The sequence below is a fragment of the Acipenser ruthenus genome, chromosome 15 (assembly GCF_902713425.1).
Source record: "Acipenser ruthenus chromosome 15, fAciRut3.2 maternal haplotype, whole genome shotgun sequence".
Taxonomy (NCBI): domain Eukaryota; kingdom Metazoa; phylum Chordata; class Actinopteri; order Acipenseriformes; family Acipenseridae; genus Acipenser; species Acipenser ruthenus.
The window spans coordinates 5,629,095-5,654,397 of NC_081203.1; the positions used below are offsets into that span (position 1 = coordinate 5,629,095).

Here is a 25,303-nt window from a genome sequence, read left to right on the forward strand (position 1 = left end):
CTCTATTAATAATCATTTCCATACATATTAAAAAAACATTCCCACCTTCGTAACACTAACATAACAAAAAAAAAAAAAGCTTATTCTTTTATAATGAATCATTGTTCACTGTCCTGTGTAGATTTAGCGAGATTCCTCGCTCTTAAAACCTTCCCACTATGTCACCAGTGGCCTAAATTAAATCTAAAATGACGGAGTGGCCATAACCATTATAAAGCACAGCCGTGGTGGCGCTATAAACTTCTATTTAATTCAGGCGCAAATGGGTCTGCTCCTAGTTTCAGTAGGAAGATGGATTTCTTTTTTTTTTTTTTTAAACACACACACTTGACCAATACTCCTGAATGAGTAAGGAGGAGGGAGGAGGCATGTCCTAGTCATTAACCTTTTCAGGCCCTGTCGCCACAGCTATGGTCATGTTACCCATGGGTTTTCAATGCATACAGAAAAACAAGCCAGGACTGAATGGGATATATTGCAATAGTATGAACCTCGGTGCCTTATCAGTATTAGGTCCAGTATTAAAACCAGTGTGCATTATTAGTTCCAAACACAATGTATTGTCTGCTAATCTCTGCGCTATGGTTTCCTTCACTGGCACCCCAGTAGGATTTTAAAAATAAAAGGTCAAGAAGAAAGGGAACTGATCCCTGCAACAACACCCTATTGAAATGAACCAAAAGAAAGCTGTCAGAGTGCCAGTCCTTTAGAGTGTGCCCTGAGATTCTCTGTGGGCTAATCCTTTCATTTGACTGTTCAGCCTGCTCATGACTGCCGATAAATTAAATCTCTCCTACCTCAAGGTCAGAGGGAGGCATTCTACCAGTGGCTTTAACTGGAGACACTTGCATGTTACTGGGAACTTTGATGCATTATTGAATAAGCAGGCCAGGCTCAAGATACACATCCCCCAGAGGCTGGAGATTAGAGTCTAATATGGCACCTTCTCACTGGGTTTCAGTGGTAAGTGACTCTTACTAAGAACTGTTTTGTGCTTCTGAAATCGAGGGATACTTTAATGATCCCAGTCACCCATCTTGTCAGAATCAGCGCAGGCTTGCATGGAATATATGAAGTGAATACAGTGCAGTACAGTACATGTACAGTATATCTGTAGGTTTGAGGTTTCAAGCCTCCTTTTGGATACACCCTGTTCATTTCTTTATCAAAACTAAGGGTAAGGGTTTTGAGAGAGTTATAATATTATAATAATATCTTTATTTTTATATAGTATCTTTCATAGTGGTCCACCATCACAAAGCACTTTACAGAGGTAGGCTGTGAACTGTGCATTATATGCAGAGGCACTTACAATAGGACATTGATTTAACTCTTTCTACTCAGGCATTGTGAGAGACAGCCCTGATATATGCGATATGTCATTGGAAAGAGGACCTTTAAAACAAGGTCCTACTTGTGTATTTCCGGTAGATGACCATATTAGGAGATAACCTTGAATGCGAGTGTTTTTACATTTTGCTGCTGACAGACCTACCTCAGTGCAGTAAACAAACATTTTCACACAAAATCGTTACGAATAGAGAAGTGATGACATCGTAGGCACAAGGACCTGCTTTCCGATGATATATATATATATATATATATATATATATATATATATATATATATATATATATATATATATATATTGTGTATGTTTGTGGATCAGAGGCACGAGACCAGAGCTGTTTAGGGTTATGTTGCCCTGGTCACCACCTTGCTGGCTATTCAAGCCACAGTGAACAGCCCCATCTTGTGCCACATGATCAGGGTGCCTGGGACAAATAATTTGAATGTTTTTATTCTTTTCTTTTTTTGTTTTCTTTTGCACATTTTAAATTAATCAGTTTTTTTATTGCTTTTGATCCCTTTTCTATATATGGCCATAATTCCTTTATTTTTAATCTAGTTTGTTCAATTTTTCCCCCATGTTCCCTACATGTCAAAGTTTCATTGTGCATTATCAGATTTGAGCTGGCTATGCTAAAATATTTTTTTTACAAATAATAAATAATGTTTTTTTTTCTAAAAAGCATCTCTCTTTTTTTGTGGTTTTTGTTATCTATATTGAACAGGGTGAATTCAGACTATTTCACGTTTTTTTTTTATGGAAGCCTAGTGTATGCACATTCATTTCATGTATGACATGTACCTGTAACCTTTATAGTTAAAAAGTTATAGCCACAAATCTAACAACAGTGAAAAACAGGCAAAAATAGCTAAAACTTGTCACGTGTTTAAAATATGTTTATTTGAGACTTATAAAAGGATATGCTTGCTATCTCTCCTGGCATGAGCATTATTTACACAGCAAATGCCAATGGCGGTGGATTATCATTGCAGTTTCTGTTGTATCAGCAAGCGTTATTCAAAGCTGTTACCGTACTCCAGAAAAGACAAGGCTGTATAAGTCTGAACAGTGCGCCCTCACTCTAATTGCATGCTTTGATAGTTACAATGATGATGGTGTGTATTTGTCTGAAAATCATTTGCAAATTGATTTGCATGGTTTGAAATGAAGCAATCAATGGTGTTCTTTGTGGAAACAGTCAGCAGTCAGCAAGTTTACATCTCATCATGCTCCTTCATGGGCAGCTAACTGTAAATTTTAAAAGTCTAAACTGAAACTCAACTGCTGCTTTCTAGTACCTGACTCTTCAGTTTCACTCCCATGCTTTACCAGGTTGAGGGCAGAAGCCTGGAGGTTACCTGGAGTGCAGGAATGGAGAGCAACAGCAAAACCATAAAAGACTCTTGTGAGAATGTTATTGGGCTAATGTGATTTTGATCATTACACCTTTAACACCTGTAATTTATTTAAACTAAAAACTATTTCAACTTAATCAACTTTTGCCTCTTCTACAAAAACAACTTGAGAAGTGTGTTAAACTTAATCGATATAGTTGATATGGCTTTTATTTAATGTTTAAATAAAGGTGTAGATTCATAATCCCAGGAATCACAAGCAGTGATAAAAGATCTAAAATGGCTGTTGTCATGTTGTACCAGATTTTAGTAGGTCTTGATGTGAAAGTGCTTTCTTATGAAATAAATGTTAATGTTATAAAACTAGTGCACATTTACAATGATGTATGTTTCTTTCACTCTCCTGAACAGTACTACACATGGGGACTGACAGGTGTAGTAAAAGATTTCCGGTATTGGCTTTGTGTTTTCGAGGTAGCTGTGTGTTTATGAAGCCCTGGGCTGTGGATTGCAAAGCCCCATATCACTTCAATGCTAATCCTGCGCTGCTGCATCGACGGCATGCCTGCCTATCAAAGGAACGTGACCAAACTCCTAATAAGCCTCTGATTTGCTTTTCAGACTTAGAGAACCGCAACAAACCCTGGCTTTGGCAACCTGACAAATACCAGCTGCCAGCTCTGTGCTCGGGAGCTTGATCAATTCCATTTCAAAATCTTTTATTTCATTTTGAAGCCAAGGGAAAAATAAAATTCTAGGGCAAGTCCCCTAGAAATAGCTTGAGATTCCATGAGCCAAATGGTTAAAAACAGTCAGTCTTTCTTTTTGTATAACAAAAAAAAACCTTGTGTTTAACCAACTTGGCAATAACACTGAATTCATCAAATTAGAGTTTGCTGATAGTTACAGATATGTATACTGGTGTCAGTATGCAATGTATTGATCTGTCTACTGGTCAGTCCAGAGAGAAGTATTCAGGGGCACCAAAAATGATTATGATTGTAAGTGTTGGTTTGTATTTGTTACAGTTTTTTTTTGACACAGAGTAGTGAGTATATGGGTTGCCAAGCCCAGTCATTGGGGTTCTTTAAGAGTCAACTAGACAAAGTTCTCGGGTTAATCAGCTACAAGAACTGGATGAGAATTCATGCACAGAATGGCCTTATCTTGTTTGTAACTTTTCTTATGCTCTTATGTTGTCAAGTCATTTTTTTAAGAACATAAACTTTTCACTGCATTGCTATAGAAGACCTTAAAGAGCCGTTTGCAAATAAACAAACAAAATGTAATTAATTTAACTGCGAAAAGTTGGAAAATATAGATTTAAAACTTCTATTGGGCGAATTTGGAACAACATTTATTTAGAGTGAATTAGCACACTGTGAACCATGTTTAAAATACATACCACAGTCACATGATTTATTATCTTCCCTATAAGAAGTCTAATGGCCTTCAAAAAGATAACTGTGGTATAGTATAGCAGACAATGTACCTTGAAGTACTCTTTAAGTATGCAATCCCCGCTGAGCCTCCTGTTTAATAGAATGCAAGTTTCTTCAAGCGTAGTGACAGCTCCAGGAAAGCGAACTGACATTGCAACACTGGATAAAAATAGAAACCGACCCAAAAAATACAGAACAAATTGCATTCCAAGCAGTTAATCAAAATGATAATCTTTCTCCTCTAGATGAAGCACAAAATGCCAAATCGATCTGCAGTTAATACTCATGGGAAAATAAATCAAACACTATGGGCAGTATTTGTGAACTTTAGAGTGGCAGTATTATAAGCAATTGTACAGCAAAATCCTATAAATTTAATGGCATGCTAATGCTTTATGAATACAACCCATAGCTCATATTTCTTCTAATTCCTTTTTATTTATATCCACTAAGTGGCACTTTAGCCAGATTTTGCATTGCATCTTCCTTTATTCGGATTTAAAGAAATGTTGCCCTATTTTACACATGTGAAACATTGGATCATTTCCTAAACTGTGCTCCAACTTCAGCATTTGTCCTTAAACTTTCTGCCAGCCAGACCTCTCAAATGTCCTTAATTCCGAGGTACAGCCCTGACTGACAATAGCATTAGAGCCTCAGCTTGACTTTCCCACCCCGTTTAGTTCTGAGGCAGCCTGGTTTGTATTCCCTGTAGTGTGGTGTGTTAACTCTGATATACAGAGTTAGCCTTTACTAATAAACTCAGTCTCTCAAGGGCCCGGCTCCCATCCTGATTCTGTGTGTGTGTGTGTGTGTTAGGACGCCATCTCTCTCTCTGAAGAGGGAGTGCACTGTATTTGGTCAGAACAGAAAGCAATCACTAGGGGATTTGTAGTAAGAAGCTTCAATGGCATTTTCGTATTCTTCCTCTTACATTTTTATGATGTTTGCATTCTGATTGGCTCTTATTGCAACGACTCAAATACTTAGTCTTGTTGAGGTCTGATTCTGGGGCTGCTCTTCAGTTCTCTTCAAAAGCTAGTCTTTTTGTTTTGATGGCATCACATAGCCGTGCACTAGTGTCTATGGCAGACAACTAGAACTGAAAGCCAAAGCATCTTAACAAAAAATAAAAAAAATAATAATATGTGAGTAATTGCATTAAGAACCATCACAATGTAATGTAAAACATGTATATAGTGACAATGTACAGATGCAGTATGCATGCACTTGCAATCAATCTAAACTCAATATAGTAAATTTGCACTGTTTCCCATCATTTTACTATATAGTTTTACTATGCTGTACCATCTGTTTTTACAATGCTGGCCAATGCAGACTGATACTTAAAAAAACGAATCAGGGTAGAGTGGGTCTCCTCATCTGCAATACAGTATCATTTTCTCCAGCACTTAGTTATACTTTATATGAAACAGGGCATGTAATCAATAATTCATTCAGAGGTTAAGGGCAGAGGACATCTGATCCTTTGTCCATCTACACAGATCCGTTATTCCTTTTCGATGATAACCCGGAAGTCACTGCATTATAAAAGGCTTAGATGAAAATACATTTACAAACCCCCTACTGTGCTGACAGCCTGGAATTTGAATCCCCACAAGCCCTGTCTATCTGTCATGCTATCTGTACCCCCTGCAAGCAAGCAGATTGCATGCTGGTACCCCACACATACCCCACACATATCTAAGTGATATCAATCTCGTCCTGTAGGACATCTGAGCTATTCCCAGGCTAGTCACAGATTCTCTATAGTTTTTTTCCCTGTTCATTATTCATTATTAACAAAACATTCCAGCATTTCTTCTGAAAAGACTCCTCAAACCTGTGCAACACTGATATACTTCCCCGCTCCAGGGAATCAGAAGCAATTTTTGCTGGAAAGCAGAACACGCATAATAAATGAAATCTTAGGAGAATATAAATGATATAAAGGAATACAAAAAGACAGGAGGTAGTAGATACAAGTTTTACATACAGTTTTTTTTTTTTATTATAATCTGATGTGTTGAACTCATGCTACGCTGCAATGGGATGAAATATTGATTACAGTCCCTGCATCTGTAATCTGGATTTATTTTTGTTTGTTTGGTTTAGTCCATAGCAGCATTTGTATCTATTAAATTGTTTGTGTCTAATAAATTGATTTCCCTCAGCAGGTTCCAGCAGCTGCTACCAGTAATGTTCACGGCTTGATGAACTCGTTCCTGGAAAAACTACATTGAGCTGAGGAAGCGAACTGTTAAAACCCAAAAAACATACAAACAAAAACTAGAAAAATATCCTCAACTAACCCTTTTTAAGCAGTGCTGGCTACTGAACTTGATTCGGCACTTTCCACTTTAACAGAAGATAAAACGACATTTGGACTATTTTATTTTTAAATAATGCAATATTAACAATGGCACCTGTGATAACCAAGGTTTTAAAATATCTTAAAGATCCAAATGACTCAGCATCACCAGCATAGCCAGGTAGTGCAGGTAGTGTCTCCTATACTGCACCTTACTGTCTTCATAGCTCAGTCCTTTAAGGGATTGGTGTGGTTGCTCTCCTCCAAGGCCACACTGTCCTTTTTGTATTGCAGGGACCTGAACTGAGGGCAGTCCCACCAGTGCATTATACAAACGCATCATAACAATTGTCTGTTATTACAACACTAAGCTCCAGTGTTCACTTTTCATACTAAAATATGACTCCTGAGTGACGGTTTACTGCATTCTACCTGTGCACTTCCCCTCCACAAGCCATGTTGGCTATCCAGTTGGTTTATATCCCCTTCGATCACAAATGTAATTTTTTAGAAATTTTAAAACAGTTTGTTTGAACTCTCTGGAGCTCGAGAAGTTGCCCTGTCGTAACCTTGAAAACATATATGTCTTATAAAATAGATACATAGATAGGAAACGCAACATGGTAAATTTGTGCACACAGTGAATGAAGGGGACATTCTCTAAAGGTTCAGCTACAGGCACAGAAGCATCCTTCCTCTCTGAAGCCCTCTTACTACACTAACTGTCACTCTGCAAAGTAAAAAGACTCCTTCTATAATCTGCAGAAGCAGCAAGAGCTATAGCACACTGAAATATAATAGAAGACAGTGAGGATCAAATCGCTTCAGTCATTGTCACACTAAGCTTGATATTACTTATACATCATATAACTGATTTCCACTTTACTTAACATCACTTTGGGAAGTAAAAGCATTACAGGTAAGTACGTTGCTGTGCAGTATTCAAAAGTATGGTCTCATTATTGTACCTGCAAATGTTAAATATACCTTCTCTATTTTGTACATAATAATATTAATAACTTGCCATACCTGTATTCATTGTGACAGTAGATATCTGAATGTACCCATGGTTATGTTTTATTTTCTAAAAACATAAATATAAAAACATAAAAGAGACTAGTACAGGTGTGTTCTAATGCAGTTAGTGGGATCTTCAGAAGGAGCTGCACATATATTTGTCATGCCTTGTTCATCTCTGCAGGGGACTTACGATATTTACTGAGGTCATGTAAACTTAAAGCCTGCACAATAGGAGTTTGTGTTCCCTGTATGATCACCAGAGTCTTGTACAAAAAGTACAGGTAACATACACACCAAGGGTAAACATATTTAATGACAGGCATTAGAAACAGGAGGTTAATATAATAAAAAATCCCAAGATATAGCCTTTCAAACATCAGCCAATCAGGTGGCAGTTCTGTAGAAAACAGATTAGGGATAACCCATTACTATCTCCGGACAATAGAATTGAATTTGGCTCTAGATGCTGTAGGCCCTTTGGTTGCTATGGATGTTTTAGTTGTTATGGTAATGGAACGGGAAAGGGAGACAGAATAGCATTGATTAATGTCTAATTCAATTTGTACATTATCTTACTAATTATAGAGTGATAAGATATAAAGTAAATATGACTATATATGTTGTTTAAATATAGCTGAGACAGCATATGTAAATAAATTTTGACTTATATATTTAAATATAGCTTATATAGCATAAGTAAATAAATAAATAAATAACAGAAAATGTTTTTGAAGTCGCATAGTTCTCAAAGTTTTTCTCCATCTCCGTCTGGTTTGCTGACTGCTGCCTAATCCAGTTCATATTTGTTTTCGTCGAGTTGAATTTGTTTGAATTTCATAAAGTCAGAAAACAGTGAAAGTGAAGTCACAGAATCAGTGTTCAGCCATTTTCTCTTGTTGTGAGGAGTGCAGGGGAGAAAGGCGTTCCTTTGAAAAGGGGCGGGACTGACAGTGATGTGAACCAATCACATGACAGACGGAGCCTACTGACCTCCTATGGTGAGGTTTTAACCAATCACAGGCCAGAATTTCCAACCACTGATTCATATATATAACCAAGACTGCACTGACTGACTGGTTGATAAATCACAAGAGTGAATGCATTTAAAGGCAGGTCTCAATACAGTCCAGAGGGTCACTGTATGCCATTAAACAGAGAATACTAGTTGGCTGTGTTAAGGTGCTTTCACCTGACTACAGATGCTGCTCTTCTGCGCTAGTTGTCATAGACATACAGGCATAGTATATGACACAGACACAGTCTAGATCAGACAAGCCCATGCTATGCCTGTACTGAAAGATTAGGGCAAACCTTTGGTCAGATTAACTTTTGTAAAGGAACACTGCTGCAATAATTGAGGGAAAGTACACAGGTGTGCGGCTTATGCAAACAGTTATAGTGCCCCCTACTGTCTGACTGCAAATGCTGATGATCCCTGCAGAGCAAATATTAAATTCACAGCTGTCTGTTTTTAACAATGTTCAAATGAATGCACCACATGCCTGTATCATCAGCAGGCATTATCAATTAATTAGATGATCCTGTTTGAAAGCTATACCACTTTTAATTCAGATTATCATTTCCAATCTCTTTTTTTATTATTATTATTATTATTATTATTTATTTCTTAGCTGACGCCCTTACCCAGGGCGACTTACAATTGTTACAAGATATCACATTATTTTTACATACAATTACCCATTTATACAGTTGGGTTTTTACTGGAGCAATCTAGGTAAAGTACCTTGCTCAAGGGTACAACAGCAGTACAACAGCAGTGTCCCTACCGGGGATTGAACCCAAGACCCTCCGGTCAAGAGTCCAGAGCCCTAACCACTACTCCACACTGCTGCCCTATTACATTCATCAATTACATTCTCCGTTCTGCTCCAGAGTATAAGAATCCCCCAGTGCTCTCTTTGATGTATAATTAGAACATTATACTGAGTTATCAATTTTCAATATTCTGAATTAAAGTAGATCATTGTGGTGTGCTTGCAACAGCAATGACACAGATATTTGGAATGAAAATCTTGGTCCAGGCATCAGGAGAGGGTCCATCACACATGAGAGCAGGGTCCTTGAAGATAGCATAATATATCAGTTTTTAATTCCTTCACACATCAGAAAAGGTTTCCACTTCCAGAGTTCATCTCTTACATTACACTCTTGCGTTCTGAGCATGCTCACTGCCAGACTGCATAGTCATTCAAAAGAGCAGAGCTGAAATATACTGAGCACCAAAAGAAACTCAGCACTTATATTTGAGCATCAAAAGAAACTTAGCACTTATATTTGGATACAATTCACTAGATGTGATTGAAAAAATGACAAACTCTGTTTTAGAGCAGGTGCTGTGACTTTGTATTGTGCCGATTAACAATTTACATCACGAAGATGCTGCAAAATGATTATTATTTGTATTTATTATTTATTTCTTAGCAGACACCCTTATCCAGGGCGACTTACAATTGTTACAAGATATCACATTATTCTTACATACAATTACCCATTTATACAGTTGGGTTTTTACTGGAGCAATCTAGGTAAAGTACCTTGCTCAAGGGTACAACAGCAGTGTCCCCTACTGGGGATTGAACCCACGACCCTCCGGTCAAGAGTCTAGAGCCCTAACCACTACTCCACACTGCTGTCGATCTTGGGCAGGTGTTGTGACTCTTGGTCTCCTGGTTCGTGGCTCTGTCATTGACAGAGTGTGTTTGGTTATACCGTCTCGCCAGGTTTGAAATTGCTGGCTGTGAGCACCCAAGACGGCGAGCCACAGCACGCTGCCCTAGTCCAGCCTCCAACATGCCGATCGCACGAAGGCGCTGCTCTCTTGACAGATGTGGCATATTGTTTTTTTTTTCTGTGATTTTATTTATTGCTTTTATTCAAGCTTGCAATTCAACAGCTGAAACCACTCCATATCCAGTGTCCAGTCAACTGTCTCACTAATTAGGTGATTAAGTGCATATGCTTCAGTCATAGGCACTCAAGCGTGTCATGGTCAAGCATGAATGATCGAGTGATTGAAAAGAAACCAATAAATGTGTTATAATAGTGATAAGTTTCTTTTGATGCACGGTATACATAAACACTCTTAAGAGTCCTGAATTATCCTATTGAAGGAGACATTAAAAAACAAAGGTCTGTTATTGGATAGTCCCTCCAGCCGTGCTTAAAACTGTGGTGTCTACTGTCTACGGAGTCTACAGGTTTAATTGTATAGTAAATGATGACTCATATAATTAATCCCGTCATTAAACCAGAAAACGCTCCTTATTGGCAGACCAGTTTTGGTCTAGTCACTCTCTGTGCCAAGTCTGTTTTTGAGCCAAATGGATCTTTGGAGTTTAGTCTGTTGACTGACCTGTCGACCTTCTGAATGACAGACTCAGTGAATTGCTCCCAATAATCCTAATCACACCATTCTGTGTCAGTGTGCTTGTAAGGAAGCATGTACTCTGAACAGCTCAAAGCCCTTTGACCTGGCATCAGATGTTGCCAGCCCACTCTTCTGTTCTGGTGCTTTAAAGCATTTGAAAGTGCACACAAAGCTAATGAAATTGGTCTCTTAATTCTACACGAATCCTGCATTTAGCACAATACATTTGCCAAGCCGTATGCACAATCCCAGGGCTGGGAATGAACACACATAATACTATTAATACGTTGTGTCTAGGGAGTCTCTTATTGTGCTTGTGCAGTTTGGTCTGACTCCTGCTATGACCAGAGACACCCTACCCACGACTTAGCAAATTATTATAAATAACAAAAACAAAGACGACTATTACACACAATTTTTTTTTTTCAGAGCATACTGATACAGTTTAATGACCTCAGGAAGCACAAGGGAGGATTTCCTGAAGGAGGTATATTGAAATGTTTGGTATAGCTGCCCTCGTGATATTTCGAGAGCAAGGATCAGGAAACGAACACAGTGCTGGACGCTATGACACGTCCCCTTTGGCACACTTGTGTTGAATCATGACGCTTTGAGTCAGTGGTGGTGTGTCATTATCTAAACATGATCACGACCTTTTACCCACTTATTCCATACATGCATATTACTTTACTTACCCTTCTACTAAAAAGATATATGTTATACTGATTCAATTAAGACTGGTACATACTGACTACAAAACAGCCAGCTGATGCAGCACATACAGTACTATCTATATACAGAGATCAGTCTTCCTTTCCCTCTGCAGTTCCATGTGCTGCAAGGAACAGACTATCCAGCGCCAGTGCTCACAACAATACAGTATAACATATACAACCCAGAGGACAGTGAGTACAGTTACATTCAAAATAGCTGGCCTGTGAATTCCATGCGACGTGGAGAGACAGTTCTGCTGTGTCTCAACTAGTGGGCGGGACCAGTGAGAGATCACCTGACAAAGGTTCTTAAAGGAGCCATAGTAATCAGTGTTGCCAGATAAGAGGTTTTTAATTTTCGAGGATTTTCTACAGTTTTTTTTTTTTTTTTGCTGTGGCATGCCTGTTGGCAGCTGCGACCACTAGTTTCAATAGAATTTGTCCATACTGTAGATTTACTTTAACTGCCACAACATTATTTTCGTGTGCAGCTGGTATTAGGGCTCCGTGGCCCACAAACTGTGCTGCATGGAATTAGAGTGAGAGGCACAGTAAAGGGGCCTAATACTTGTTGCAGAGGAAGTTAATTTAGTTGTAAGAGCAGTGTTTAAGTGTTGTGCCAGTCAGTTCATATTCTAGAAAATGAAGAAAAAACATTTACAATTCAGCCTCTGTGTGCCAATATAATATTACTGTAGGTTCATTTTAGAGGTACAGGGTATTCCAATTAATTACACACATGATAATTGCATATTCCTGTTAACTTAAAACAATCAGAGGCAACACTGATAATTATGTCAAGTTCCATTTACAGTACAGCAAAGTTGCTTTCATTAAAAATAAACATACAATATAAATAAATGCTGGGAAAACTAAAGACTCGTACCTATATTATAATAATATATGTGTTGTGATATAATAATAATAATAATAATAATAATAATAATAATAATAATAATAATAATAATAATAATAATATGCATTACATTAATTGGGGAAATAGGCAGTATTCTGTCAATATCTGCAGTTGAACATGGGACTGAACACTATTAGAAAGTACAAACTGATTCAAATCCAGCCAGATGCGGCATTGAATTTAAGAGCACAATCGGTGTATTTTCGTGGTGTCAGCTTGTAGGTACTGTCGCTTTAAGGAGCGGAAATTACTGATTTAAAAAAGTTCCCGTGAAGTTGTATGTAGGAAGTTGTGATTACTAGCCGGTGCTTGGTTGAGCGACGCACACTATACGGACAGAGCTGTGTCGTCCGGTTGACAGAACAATGTCGTTCGTGATGTTATTACTCATAATGCTGCTTTTGATTCCGGTTCTACTTCTTACAAGTAGAGTGTTTACATATTATTTTAAGAATATTTTTTACGTAGTATATATGATGGTGATGGCATCGATTGCACTGCCGATTTGTATCCTGAGATGCAGGGGTAGGGACATTGAAAACATGAGGTGAGTTTTCAGAATGTGCTTCTACTGTAACCAAATCAAAACTAACAATACTATAATCTAAACAAGATGGATCATGAAAAAAGAGTTAAAGGCGCGGCACCGATGTATTTTTGCGCCTGCGTGTGTTGTTACTGGAAACAAGGAGATAAGGCGCTGCCTGTGTAGTAGACTTAAGACTAATGATGTGCATTTGAGTAGATTTTGGGGGATAGGGTCCTAACCAGTATATGTCATTGGAACAGGGTATTTTATATCGGATTTCGGTTCCCGTATGTCAATATGTGAGCAGGCGGATGAGGATGGTATGCATGTACAGTACATGTAAACAACGCTATTCCTACAGGTTCTACGTCAGCATGAAAGCCGTTAGACATACCGCTACAATCAGAGAGCAAAAAATAAGTCAAAATAAACATAACAACCGCGATCAGACAGTAGCCCAAAATAAACACAACAAAACGAAATATATATAGTTTAGATAAATGCGTGTTGTTTCTTTTTTTTTCTTTTGAAGTATAAACGTGTCAATTATAGTTATCAAATGTATTTTTCTCAGAAATTAAAAGGATTTAATAATTGTAATGGTTTTTATTTTTTTTAATAATCGGTTTTATTAAAAAATATAATAGTACTCGCTGGAACCGGATCGTTGATGATTATATCCGGTTCGTCGGTTCCAAAGCAGGAACGGGGTACCCGGTTTCAAAGTAACCGGTTCGCACATCTACGTAAAAACGTCTGTGTACGTAAGTTGTTTTAAAAGTGAACGTGAGTTTGATGTATTCTCACTTTACCAGTTTTGTAAATACAGTAATTCATACGAAAGTGTTACAGTAACACAGAAATCGCCTGCATTTTAAGTCCACAATAACTGGAATGTCAATATTTAGTAATAAAAATACAATACAAATAGTAATATATATAAAAAACTAAACTAATTTGTAATGTATATATTCACGGTTTTTCAATTAGTATTTAATACAAACATGTATGACAGTTCTAGTGCGTATCGTGGGTATGAGAGTTGACGAGTTTACATCTCATATAATCACGTGTTTTTCTCACTTTTTTTAGTGGTAGGACAAACTACAGGTAAATGTACAGTCAGTTTTGCTATTCGATTTTGAATTCCAGCAGTACACATATGAGTTTATTTTTAATAAATTGCTTGGCGTATAGATTTGACTATTTATCAATTACAGCGTGGTTGCTCTGAGTTAGTATGACTAGTTTGTAATCGTCTCTTCTCGTACAATATTTTAAAACTGATGACTTATGTCTTTACTGACAATAACTGAAATATCTCTGAATTACTGTAAGTTATTTCAAACATTTTTGACATTCCACCAAGAAATCTCTAGAAATGATCAAAATGCAACCCCTGTATAAGTACCAGAGCTAGTGAGCAGGGGATAACAGGGCAGAAGAGTATTGCACACAATGGGAGTGGTCACTAGGAGGCTGGGTTTGTGACATTGAACTTCAGATTATTTTCAAGTTAAAGGCTAAGCAACATCTACACTAGTATTCAGCAACAAAATGTCTTTATAACAATGTAGGCCTGCTGATCAGTGGACGTTGAATGGATAATTGTTTTACCATTTGAAAGAAGCATTCCACGCTTAACACCAACTATAGTCACTAAGATTCGGAGCCAGTGCAAAGTAAAAACAAAATACTAATCTGTTAGAGAATGCTAATGTAAACAGCAGGGCTCCTCCCAAATTGTACCTACGTTTGATAACATGAAAGGTTTGTTTGTATGAAATTCAGAGGAAAAGGGTTGGAGCACAATCTTAGAAGATGTGGCTTATTCAAGTTAACTTTGCCTCAGTAAGTCATGCAGCAAGTCTTTGAACTACCAGAACTCAGCCGTTACTGCTAGGCCTTGCTACTCCATTCCATGGAGACATGTTGCAACAGCAGTCCTTTTTCTGTTTTGTTTTGTCACTTGGCCAGTGTTATTCAAGTAAGTGTTCTCTGGCCACCTGGGTTCTGCCTGCTTATTGGCTGTTTAAGACCAACAGTCCGGAAAAAGGTCCAGTTGCTGCCCAGTTGGCCAGTTGTGAAGGCCCGACCTTTTGAATTGACAGGCTATGTTGCCAACAGGAAATTGAGAAATGTGCTGTTTTTATTCTGGCAATCCAGTGGTGGGGGTTTTTAAAGAGGTACCAGCATGCCAGATTGTTTTCATCCTATTGGGTTAACATGACACTGGCAATACTTTCTGCATGAACAGTGGGGGGAGCCTGTGACTGTCTTAACCTCACCTGGGTTTCATTGTGCCATGTGAAGAGGCTTGTTTTTTAGTTTTCTCTTGCCTGTCTTGCAGGATTGTCCGAGCTTTTTGCTGGCATGTCAAGTACTTTCTGGGAGTGAGATACAAAGTGAGTGGACTGGAGCACTTCCAGACTGAAGGGCCCTATGTCATCCTATGCAATCACCAGAGTACCCTGGACATCCTTGGTAGGTCGCTCTACAGTAATGTCTACGTATCCATGAACTGACATGTATGCAAATCTGATGGTGATGGGATCGACTGCTGAACTGATTTGTATCCTGAGATGCAGTGGCTGGGACATTGCTTACCTAATGACATCTAGACCTTAAATACCACTCATTAACTTTATTAAACAACTCATTGCCTTTACATATTCTATACTAGTCTGTTTATAGATAGACCGATAGATAGATAGATCTGATTTTGAATGTACAGAACGAAGTTGTTTCTTTCTAGTTGGTAAAGAACCGCAAGCCAGCCATTACATAGTTGAAATGCTTTCTGGTCCTTGTGGTTTAATTCATTTCATTACTGTGTGTTTAGTACATACTGTTTATAAAATCTACAGCTGTGCAGTGCACTTAAAGTAAATACTATGATAGTTCAGCAACGTCAAAGGAAAGGATATTATACTAATCAGACACAGTGTTTAATATGAGATGGCAAACAGCACTCCTCTGTTTTATTTTGCTGTTTTGTTTTTGTGTACTGGAACAGTGTGAACGAAAACGGTTGAATCTCTCACTGCAAGTATTTAAGTGTTTTTTTTTAAACTGGCACAGTTTGCTACGTTGACACGGATTCAACTTCAACTTGCAAAACTTGTGGTTACTGTTTCGCTGCTCCTTGATTTCTATACTGTGAATAGTTTGTATGCAATAATTTCTTCCTTCTGTGGTCCCATAGTTTCTGAACATTGACTAGTCAGTTGAAATGAAGAAATAAGTCATTTAAACTGACTACAAAGAGTATTCTTCAAGGTCGTGGCTACAAAGTTTTGCATCACAAGTCCACTTTTCAAATCTTCATTTAGCTCTTATATTTGTGTTCATATTTGGCTGAATAAGTTTTTCATGTCACATATGCCGACTAAAGATCATCTCATAAGAGAGCCTAGCAGAACACTGTGCTGCTTACACAATTCTGGCACAGTGCTCGTAACTAGAGACTATGACAAAAACAACTTTGTAAATGTTAATTTGGGTTTGTGTAATAACACAGCCAGTTCAGTGTAGGCTGAACATGGGCAGCCAGGACTGCACGGATTCACACTCAAGAGTGTTAGGGTTGGAATTATAATCGGTTATCGTGATATTATGGATCATTTGCTCTTTTTTTTTTTTTTTTTTTTTTTTTTTTTTTGTCCAGTTTCTGTAGCAGGATTCGTGTATACCTGGTGTTTGAGTCGGAGGGTTTTGCACAGAGCAGAACAGACTTTGTACAGATTGTTGGTATATGGGCTTTGGTCCAGATTAACAAGTGGAAGGATTCCTAATCAGTTATCTATTTAAAGCCTTCTGTCCTCCCTGGGAACATTTACTGCATTGTTTTGAGGGACCTCCCCATAGACCCTGCTGCAAAACAGAAGCTCCTTACAATAACAGCTGTTCAGTGCTTTACAATAGCGAAGTGCTGAGGGAACGCTGCTTTGTCGAGCTGTCAGAAGTCATAACCGCAGCTTCACTGGCTGTTCGGCAGTCATAAGTAATTTTTAAAGGTGTATCACTTAAGCTTTTAATATCTAATCCAAAGACCTTTGAAAAATGAGTAAAGTGCTCATGTTGGTCCACACCTATCAGGGTCGCCCACACCTTGTCCGTGTACCTTTTTACTGCAGCTGTTTTGCTGTGGAAAGTGAATTCCAGACTGCCAATACATGTAAACGGTTATCTGTCACGATTGTATGTCTGCCAGGTCAAGCTGCATGTTGTGGTAGATAAGAGATAATCAAGACTGATGGCCTGACCAGTTTTAAGAAGCAGAGATGTTGCGTTCCTTTGAGAGCTGCAGGACGCAGCTACCTTGAAGCAGTAAAACCCACACAGAATAGAAACACTGTGCAATAATGTTCTGCGGAGTTACAGCAATGCAGCAATGTGTTCATGACTCAGTGCAATAGCAATGCATTTTTATGGTTACCCTGATAAGGATTTTGTGAAATGTGGGTTAAAAGTGATTTTGTGTTATTAACCTTACAGATCCTTTTATTAATGTTTTTAAATCAACATTTTGATCAGTGGATCAATTTTCAAAAAATCATGGTAGGCCTGTTTTCCCTTGTTAATTAAGATGAGAACCTAAGAACTCAAATGCTGGGACAAATATTTGACTATTTGAACACCGCTTGAAGTGTATTCTGTTTAAAATGATCGTGTTTGTATTAGTTAATATAACAGAATTTCTAAATGACTGTATTTGTTTAAATTCTGAAAGAATAATCAAACATGAAAACCCATGCTCCTCCCAACACTGTTGTGCCTCTAGGTTTTGTTGCTCAAATCGAGTTCTGTTTCTCAAGGCTGCGTACACACACTCTGCGGTTGGCTCGACAACCGTATTTGCAAACGGCACTCTTTGCAGTTGTGTGGTCTACACACACACCTTTCATTACTGAAGTGAGTGACTCCCTGTTTAAACAAACCACTAAACTCGGGTCATTGTTACATGCTGATCGTGAGGTTTTGTGTGACAACATGGAGGCTAGTGCGGTTATTTATTGCTGGCCTGTGCACCTTGAACTGTGTGTGTATACAAAAGGTGAACTCACAATCACATTTAGCCTGCGTGTGTACGTAGCCTTTATCTGCTATACTTGGCTTGCTGGAGAAAGTGCTGGCCCTCATCCCATTCAAATCACATTACAGCGTGACCTTCCATCTCCACCTACCCTGTCATTGTAAACATATTCGGTAGAAGGTGAAACTGGCAGTTGGAAGAGGATACCATAGCTTTGAGTCTTTATAAACATACCTTGAGTGGCTGAAGGAAGCTGTGGGTAAGGACCAGTTCTGACAGCTCTGTGATAGTATGCAGCAGTGACCCTCTCCTATTGCTATTCAGGGCGAGTCTCTCTAGTGCAGCGGCGTCTAACGAGGAGATGAGATTGCTAAAATAATTCTCACGAGCAGTCACAAGAGTATTCAGCTCCAAACCCAGAAACCTGCTTTCAGATTTCTAACAGAAAATGTACGTGAGATACTGACATGGGCAACATTGAACGATACCCTTCACTTTGACCTGTGGCCTAAGACGACTGCCATATTGTGGTCATGTGATTTATTGGTTTTCGGATGATAAAGACCCATTGCTATGAGATGTTGGTTTTACGCCTGACACAACTACAACTGTATTATCTAGGTTTGGTTTTACTATGAGTTTAGTAAGACACACCTGAGTTTTTTTACCTATGTACTGTGGCTAATCAAGCTCGTAATAAAACCTGGAATGGGTGACACTGCTATGCAATAGGAGTCATATTTCCATCTCTGTAATGCTCCTAGGCATGCTTTGTTTTTGGTAACAAAAATGTTTTTTTCTTTTTTTACTGGGATTAAATGTTGACAATACAGGGCTAAAGGACAGGGATGGAAATAACTCGCATTGCATAGTAATTTGATCCATTCCTGGTTTTACTGTGAGTTTAATAAGACTCACCTGAGCTTGTTACCGATCCACTGTGGATAATCAACCTTGTATTCAAACCTGGAATGGGTGAAAGTGATCTGCAATAGCAGTCTTATTTCCATCTCAGAAGGATTGTGTTTTTTTGCCTTGTTTTGTTTGAAGGAATGATGGAGATCCTACCTGACCGCTGCACTCCCATAGCCAGGAAAGAAGTGGTCTACGTTGGCACTGTGGGCTTGACCAGTTGGATTGGAGGGGTTGTCTTCATCAACCGCAAGAAGACCAGCGATGCCAAGAGTGTCATGGCAGACGTAGCACAGACGATGCAGAAGGACCAGGTACAGCACTTTTAGTTGGAAGGTATTGTCCCTGTGGTGGGACCTATTTGCCTGATCTGCACTCTCCTTTTTACAGAAGTGCTGCAAATAGTGTACAGAAGAATGGTGAGTGTTAAAAAAAAAAAAAAAAATGCCAGTGTGCCAGATACAGAATCCTAAAACTCTGTATGCGATACCCTGTGTTTGGAGACCCTATTTTGAAGCGAGTGCAAAGACAAAACGAGGAATGAAATCATTTTAATGCTAGTTTTATTTCTCTCAGAAAATGTGCTTTTGTGTTGTTCCAAACCGAGCCCTTGGTGCAGGGAAGTCCAGTTTGAGCAGGTCCATGCTCCACTTTAGTGTAGTTTAGTTCAATCGTATCTGTGTAGAGAGTAGAGACTGGGAGTATCTGTGTGTGCCACTCGTGTACAACACAGTGAGGCTTATGAAAAGCACTGTCAATGGCACTGGCAGGAGAGCAGGATTCTGTCTTGCACATGGAATGCAGCGCTTTCTGAGTGTTTCATTTGAACCTGCCCTTTGTTTTCCATCAGATCCGTGTCTGGGTGTTTCCAGAGGGCACGAGGAACCAGAAGGGAGATCTCCTGCCCTTCAAGAAAGGAGCCTTCCACCTGGCAGTTCAGGTCCAGGTGAGACTGCTTTAGGCAGCTTATATTGTACTGTGGTTCTGAACCACTAGGGGGTGCCAGAGTGCTTATGTTCAGCACTGCAGAGTAGAACAGTCTAATGTCAGCTTCAAAACCCTGGCTGCAGTGACTGCAGCTTTAGGGACCAGCTTGCATGCAATTGTCCTACATGAAATACATGTTTCTAACCTGATTCTCTGCATAGTGCACTATATGCAACCACAACTGAAACACTGAATATTTACTCAGGCTGAACCACAGGCCTGCTGTAAGCTGCTCCAGAAAACAAATACAAAGTGAATTTAGAAATAGCTATTGCAGTGTTATTATTTATTGATTGCATTATTTAATTTAGCTGTGTTCAAGCACTCATGTGTTAGCGTAGTCCTGTGCTATACGATACTGTAGCTCAACCGTTTTAGCTGAACTCGCGTTGAACCCAGGTTTGTGGAAAGGAGGAAACTTGACAGAAAGCAGTGTGTTCAGTAACTCTGTCTAGGAAGAGATCAGGTATAAGCACATTGTATCGGATTGCCTGGACTGTCTGAGAGACATGAGAGAGTGTGTTTCTGAGGAGCTGGTTTGGAAAGTTCAAGCACATTCCACTGCAGTGATGTGGCACTCACTCCTCATTCAGGAAAGAGACCCAGGGGGGCAGCAAAAGCAGCTGCGCCACAAATGAATAGCAATGAGGTTTTCATTCCAGCTATCCCCATTTCAGCATGGACTGAATCTTTCTTTCCTAAAAATACATTTTTTGCTGAGTACCAATTTTTTGAAGCCATATAAAAGTGTGCAGATGATTTGATACTTGCTGTCGTCTTAAAACAAGGGTATGAATCAAGGCTGTACACGGAATTTGAATACAGTCTGTAGTGTAAATGTTTAAACCTTATCTGTCAACGGTTGTTTATTGATAACGTTTTGTTTTGCAAACTGCAGTATCATAATAAAATGCGTTCTGTAGTGCATTTAAATTCAAAAGTGAGGAAGAGTATTTACCCAAGTCTTGCAAAGTAATGAAACCATAAAACTAAAATTAGGCAGTGTGTTTACAGTATACAGGGTGTCCCATTAGTCAGACCTCATAGGGGTGTGGGTGGCACAGAGGGGCGAAATGTGTTGGGACACAGAAAAACTCACATTTCTAGTTCAAAGAGCAGCTGTGTCATTTTGTAAAAATCAGCTTTTTGTGGTTTAAACTTCCTCCTTGTCGCGTTGGGAAACTGAACCAGAACAGCGGTTGCTGTGTTTGTGGTTTGGTTAGCCTTCACACGTGTTTGGTTGTAAACTGAATTGTTTCTGACTGCAGCAGCTTAGCAGTGTGATCTGTGAACACACGTCATTGTGTCTATGCAGAAATACGTTGAGCCTGTTTATAAAAGATTCTTCTACTCCAGGCTGAATATTGAACCATTGTAAAAGGCAGGAGGGGGAAACTCGCAAGGGACAACTTGGGTGGGCTTGGGGTCTATTCACATGTAACCTTCTAGGAAAGTTGTTTCACTATTGTTGTTTTTTTTTTTTTAAATATGTTCTATTTGTGTATTAAAAGTACAAAAGGATCACAGTTGTGGACACGACACAGCCGACTGGAAGGCTACTGTGTTCAATTTCAAAGTTATTAAATGTTACTGTCAGGGGAAAATGCATAAAGATGGACTACTTTCTCTGTCAGTGCAGTTTTCAAAATGGAGAAGGATGTGAAAGCTATATTTATCTGTACTCCAGGGAAGCTAGCTCAGCTTGTCGCTGATCCTGAAAAAAACCTTGAGAGAGCCTTTGTTAACCCTTTCAAGCCTGGTCAACACAATAATTAAACTGCAACATGGCTATGCCAGGTTAAAAGTTACACTGAGCTTTGCATGGGAAGCTGTTGTGGTGTTTCCCAGCTTCTGCGTTTGCATTTGCAACGTAGTTACATTACATCAACCCCAGTAACGAATAGAACATCACTGAGTAGTAGTATGAAAAATGTGATTTAAAGAAAATTGTCATTAAAAGGCATAAAATCTGTTTCAAGCCAAGAAACATAATGCTATTCATTCATTTTTAAAGAAAACTGTGGACTGCAACAGAAACATGAGTCTAGAGTAGTTTCATATACCACTCCTAGATGCTGTCTTCTAAACCCAGTTTAACTCTATGAAAGAGCATTAATTGAAAATGGAAATAGGGAACACAGTTTTACAGAGTATCCACACACAAATCAATGACTCGCCTTGACGTTTTGTACAGATCTGCATGCAAAGGCTGTTACTGTACCTGAAGAGAGTTTTCATTACCACAGTTCTTAGGGTCCTGGGACTCTTACTGTGATTCTCAGGTAATGGTGTGTTTGGTTTGTACAGTACTTCTGGGACTTCAAGGTCCTGAGGCCACTCAATTAATGCGGAGATGATTAAAAATGGCTTGTGCGGTCTCCATTAACCCCTCTGAGGAGTCAGGGGTTCTTCATCTGGCTCTCTAGCTAAACGAACCTGAGTTTCACAAGAGCATCTGTTGACCCCGGGGCTTGAGAACTGGCTCTGACTAAGTGCAGGCAGCAACTAACAATGTTCAATGTGTGGGTTTTGCAAAGAGAGCTCCGTTAAAACCTGTGGCTTACACCAGGGAGTCATGTACGGAAGATGCCAAGACTAATGTTTGTGTGAGAGGCTCAAGCAGAGCTAATTTTAACCAGGGGCTTTGGGAAATTACTTTTTTTGGTGCTTGATTTGCAATGGGACCGTTCGATGTAAACGTCAGGCGATGTCCTTGACAGAACTTTCCTCTGGTAAGTCAACACCTGGTAATGTATCTAGGGAAAAATGGGATGCCGTGATCGTGATGGGGTTCGTTGAGTGCTGGAAATACACTTAGTCACACAGAAGAATGCTATTTCTGGTAATAAATAATGTTAGTAGTCGATTCCAAACCTGTGTGAGAATACAATACACACCACCAACTTTCAACACTAATGTGAATGTGCATTCCTCAGCTGTGTGTTCTCAAGTTCGTTTTGGTTGTGTTGATTAGAACTTCTTATTTATTGTGATCACTGTGGAATGGTCTTCCTTCTTTCAGGTCCCCATCATTCCAGTCATATTTTCCTCCTACAAAAACTTTTACTCGCCGGAGGAAAAGCAGTTTAAATCAGGTAGGATTTCCATTTTTTATGAGAAGCCTTTAAATGACGTTTTCATTTGTGGTTGATGCTTGCTTTCTTTCTGAGTGGTTCCTGTTGCCATTACTGAAATGGCATATGTGACACAGGGTGGATTTATGTTAGTAAGTGCCAGCGCCATCTAGTGAACTCCTGTTAATCAAGTTAATCGTTCTTGCAAGTAGATGGTGTTTACTAACATAAATATCTAGCCAGTACTGACTGGCAGTGGTTCCAATCATCACAAAAAAGACATGAAGACAGTAAAAAAAAAAAAAAAAACCTTGAAGCTACTTACTCTTTAAGATAACACTACCCCCAATGTGCATGCATGGCTGTTACTAACATGGTTTTGTTGCAAGCTTTATATTGCTCCCTTTCATGTTTTCCAGGGACAGTCACTATAAAAATCCTCCCGAAAGTTGAAACAAAGAACATGACCTCGGACGACGTCTCTGCTCTCTCTGACACATGCTACCAGCTCATGAATTCTGCTTTTGCTGAGATTTCTCAACCAGCTGGCCAGACGAACGGCCCGTCCAGTAACTGAGTAGTGCCCTCAACTGCTCCGATACCCGGGGCAAGTCGGAGGCGGTAAAGATCTCTCCCGACACAGAGCTGCTCACTTCCGTTCCCAAGCTGCAGTAATGCAGTCCTAAAATTGTTCAAGCAGTTTATGAGGTTACAGTTAAGGACTAGAGCCTGGAGATCTGGCATTCATTCTGTCAGTAATCCAATCCAAAACTTGAATAACATTTCCCTGTTATGCGCTTGCACATTTTTCAATTTAAAAAAGCTGCCAAGTGAATGTCATAAAAAACATTGCTGCCTGTCCCAGTATTTTGTTACTTAAGAGGTAGATTTGGAGCTGGAATAACCATAAGTGTAATTAATCGGAAGGGAGGGAATTTAGGGGGTTGGGGAAAACCAAAGATCTTGATAAATATAGATCCCCCATTCAATCCTGAACACTACAACTCACATAAAGACTTCAAAGTGCACAAAGCAGGTCAAACCTGTGCTAATGTAATTATATTGTACCGATTTAAACCAGCCATAATGTTTTATTGAATTGTTTCAGTATCAAAAAAGTCAGGGGGCACCAGTTTTTGAACTACATGTTGTTGTTGTTGCACTTCATATGCATTTTCTATGTTGTCTCGTTCCTGCAGGAATGATAAAGTTGAAAACATATCCTGCCATGCATGGTCTGTATGATTATTGTTATTTCTGCTCAGATTATTATTTGCCATTGCTTCTGAAAATGCTTCAAGGAAATGGTGCTTCTCTCCCCCCTCCCCATCATTTCAACACAGTCTTTTCAGAATAATGCAGTAGTTAGTAAGCATGGCAAAACTTGATCCAAGCGGAAACAGCAAACGGTCAAGAAATGAAATATTAGGAAAACATCATGAAGTAAAGCCTTTCTGTTGGTTTTAGTTTACAGCACTTTAAACCTTTTGGAAGAGACAATATATTTTAGGCACCAAGTATAGACACTATAGCAAAAATCCTTTCTGTGGGAGACCAGTATACAGTTAATGCAGAAGCTTTGGCTGCAATTCCAACGCTTGCACATGTAGACCTTCCCTCTGTGCATCTTAAACCTGAGGTATAGATGTAGGATACAGTATATGTCTACTGTAGGTCCCTACGATAGATCAGCTGTTTCAGTGAAAAGGTATTGTAGCCAATCAGTGATAAGTGGATTGTAACCCTTAAAATACTACTCCCTGAAACTAATACCCTACCCATACTTATCATGCTTCAGAAGAAAGATGCCTCAAATTGTGGTAGCACCCTCTGCTGGGAAGTCCTGGAATAGCATGTTGATTCAGCGGGAGGCAGAGTGGGTTTGGGCTTGGTAAATATTGCAAGGAAAACACTCATTCCGGTTTCTTTGTTGTTTCTCACCATGTGCACTGGAGGGTCACTCTTTGGGAAGCTTTACTGGTGCACTTCTAGTAATGTTTTATCTGGGTTTGAAAGGCTATCAGATTCAGACTCCAACCAGTGGGAAGGTTGGATTCCTGTTTCTGTGAATTGTTTTATTTAAAACACGTTTTTCCGATTACCTGTGCACTGTTAACATAGTTTATGTAAAGCAGTACACATTTGAGATACTTCACAAATGCAGCCATAACTACGCTGTATGTGCTCTTAGTTTAAAACAATCCCTTTCTGCTTTAGAATTCCCAGCTGTCTCAGCTATAGATGTAAGATATAAGTATAGGAGTTTTGCC

General features: G+C 39.1%; 1 protein-coding gene across 1 annotated transcript; it reads left to right on the forward strand.

Moving 5' to 3' along the window:
- The first annotated feature begins 12,776 nt into the window (after positions 1 to 12,776).
- On the forward strand, positions 12,777 to 25,051 carry LOC117422272 (1-acyl-sn-glycerol-3-phosphate acyltransferase alpha-like). The gene is made up of 6 exons (XM_034037055.3): positions 12,777 to 13,043; positions 15,376 to 15,509; positions 19,111 to 19,286; positions 19,823 to 19,918; positions 22,982 to 23,054; positions 23,453 to 25,051. Exons 1-6 carry the CDS (start codon positions 12,862 to 12,864, stop codon positions 23,608 to 23,610), a joined length of 819 nt encoding a protein of 272 aa, XP_033892946.3. The 5' UTR covers positions 12,777 to 12,861; the 3' UTR covers positions 23,611 to 25,051.
- Positions 25,052 to 25,303: the final 252 nt, after the last annotated feature.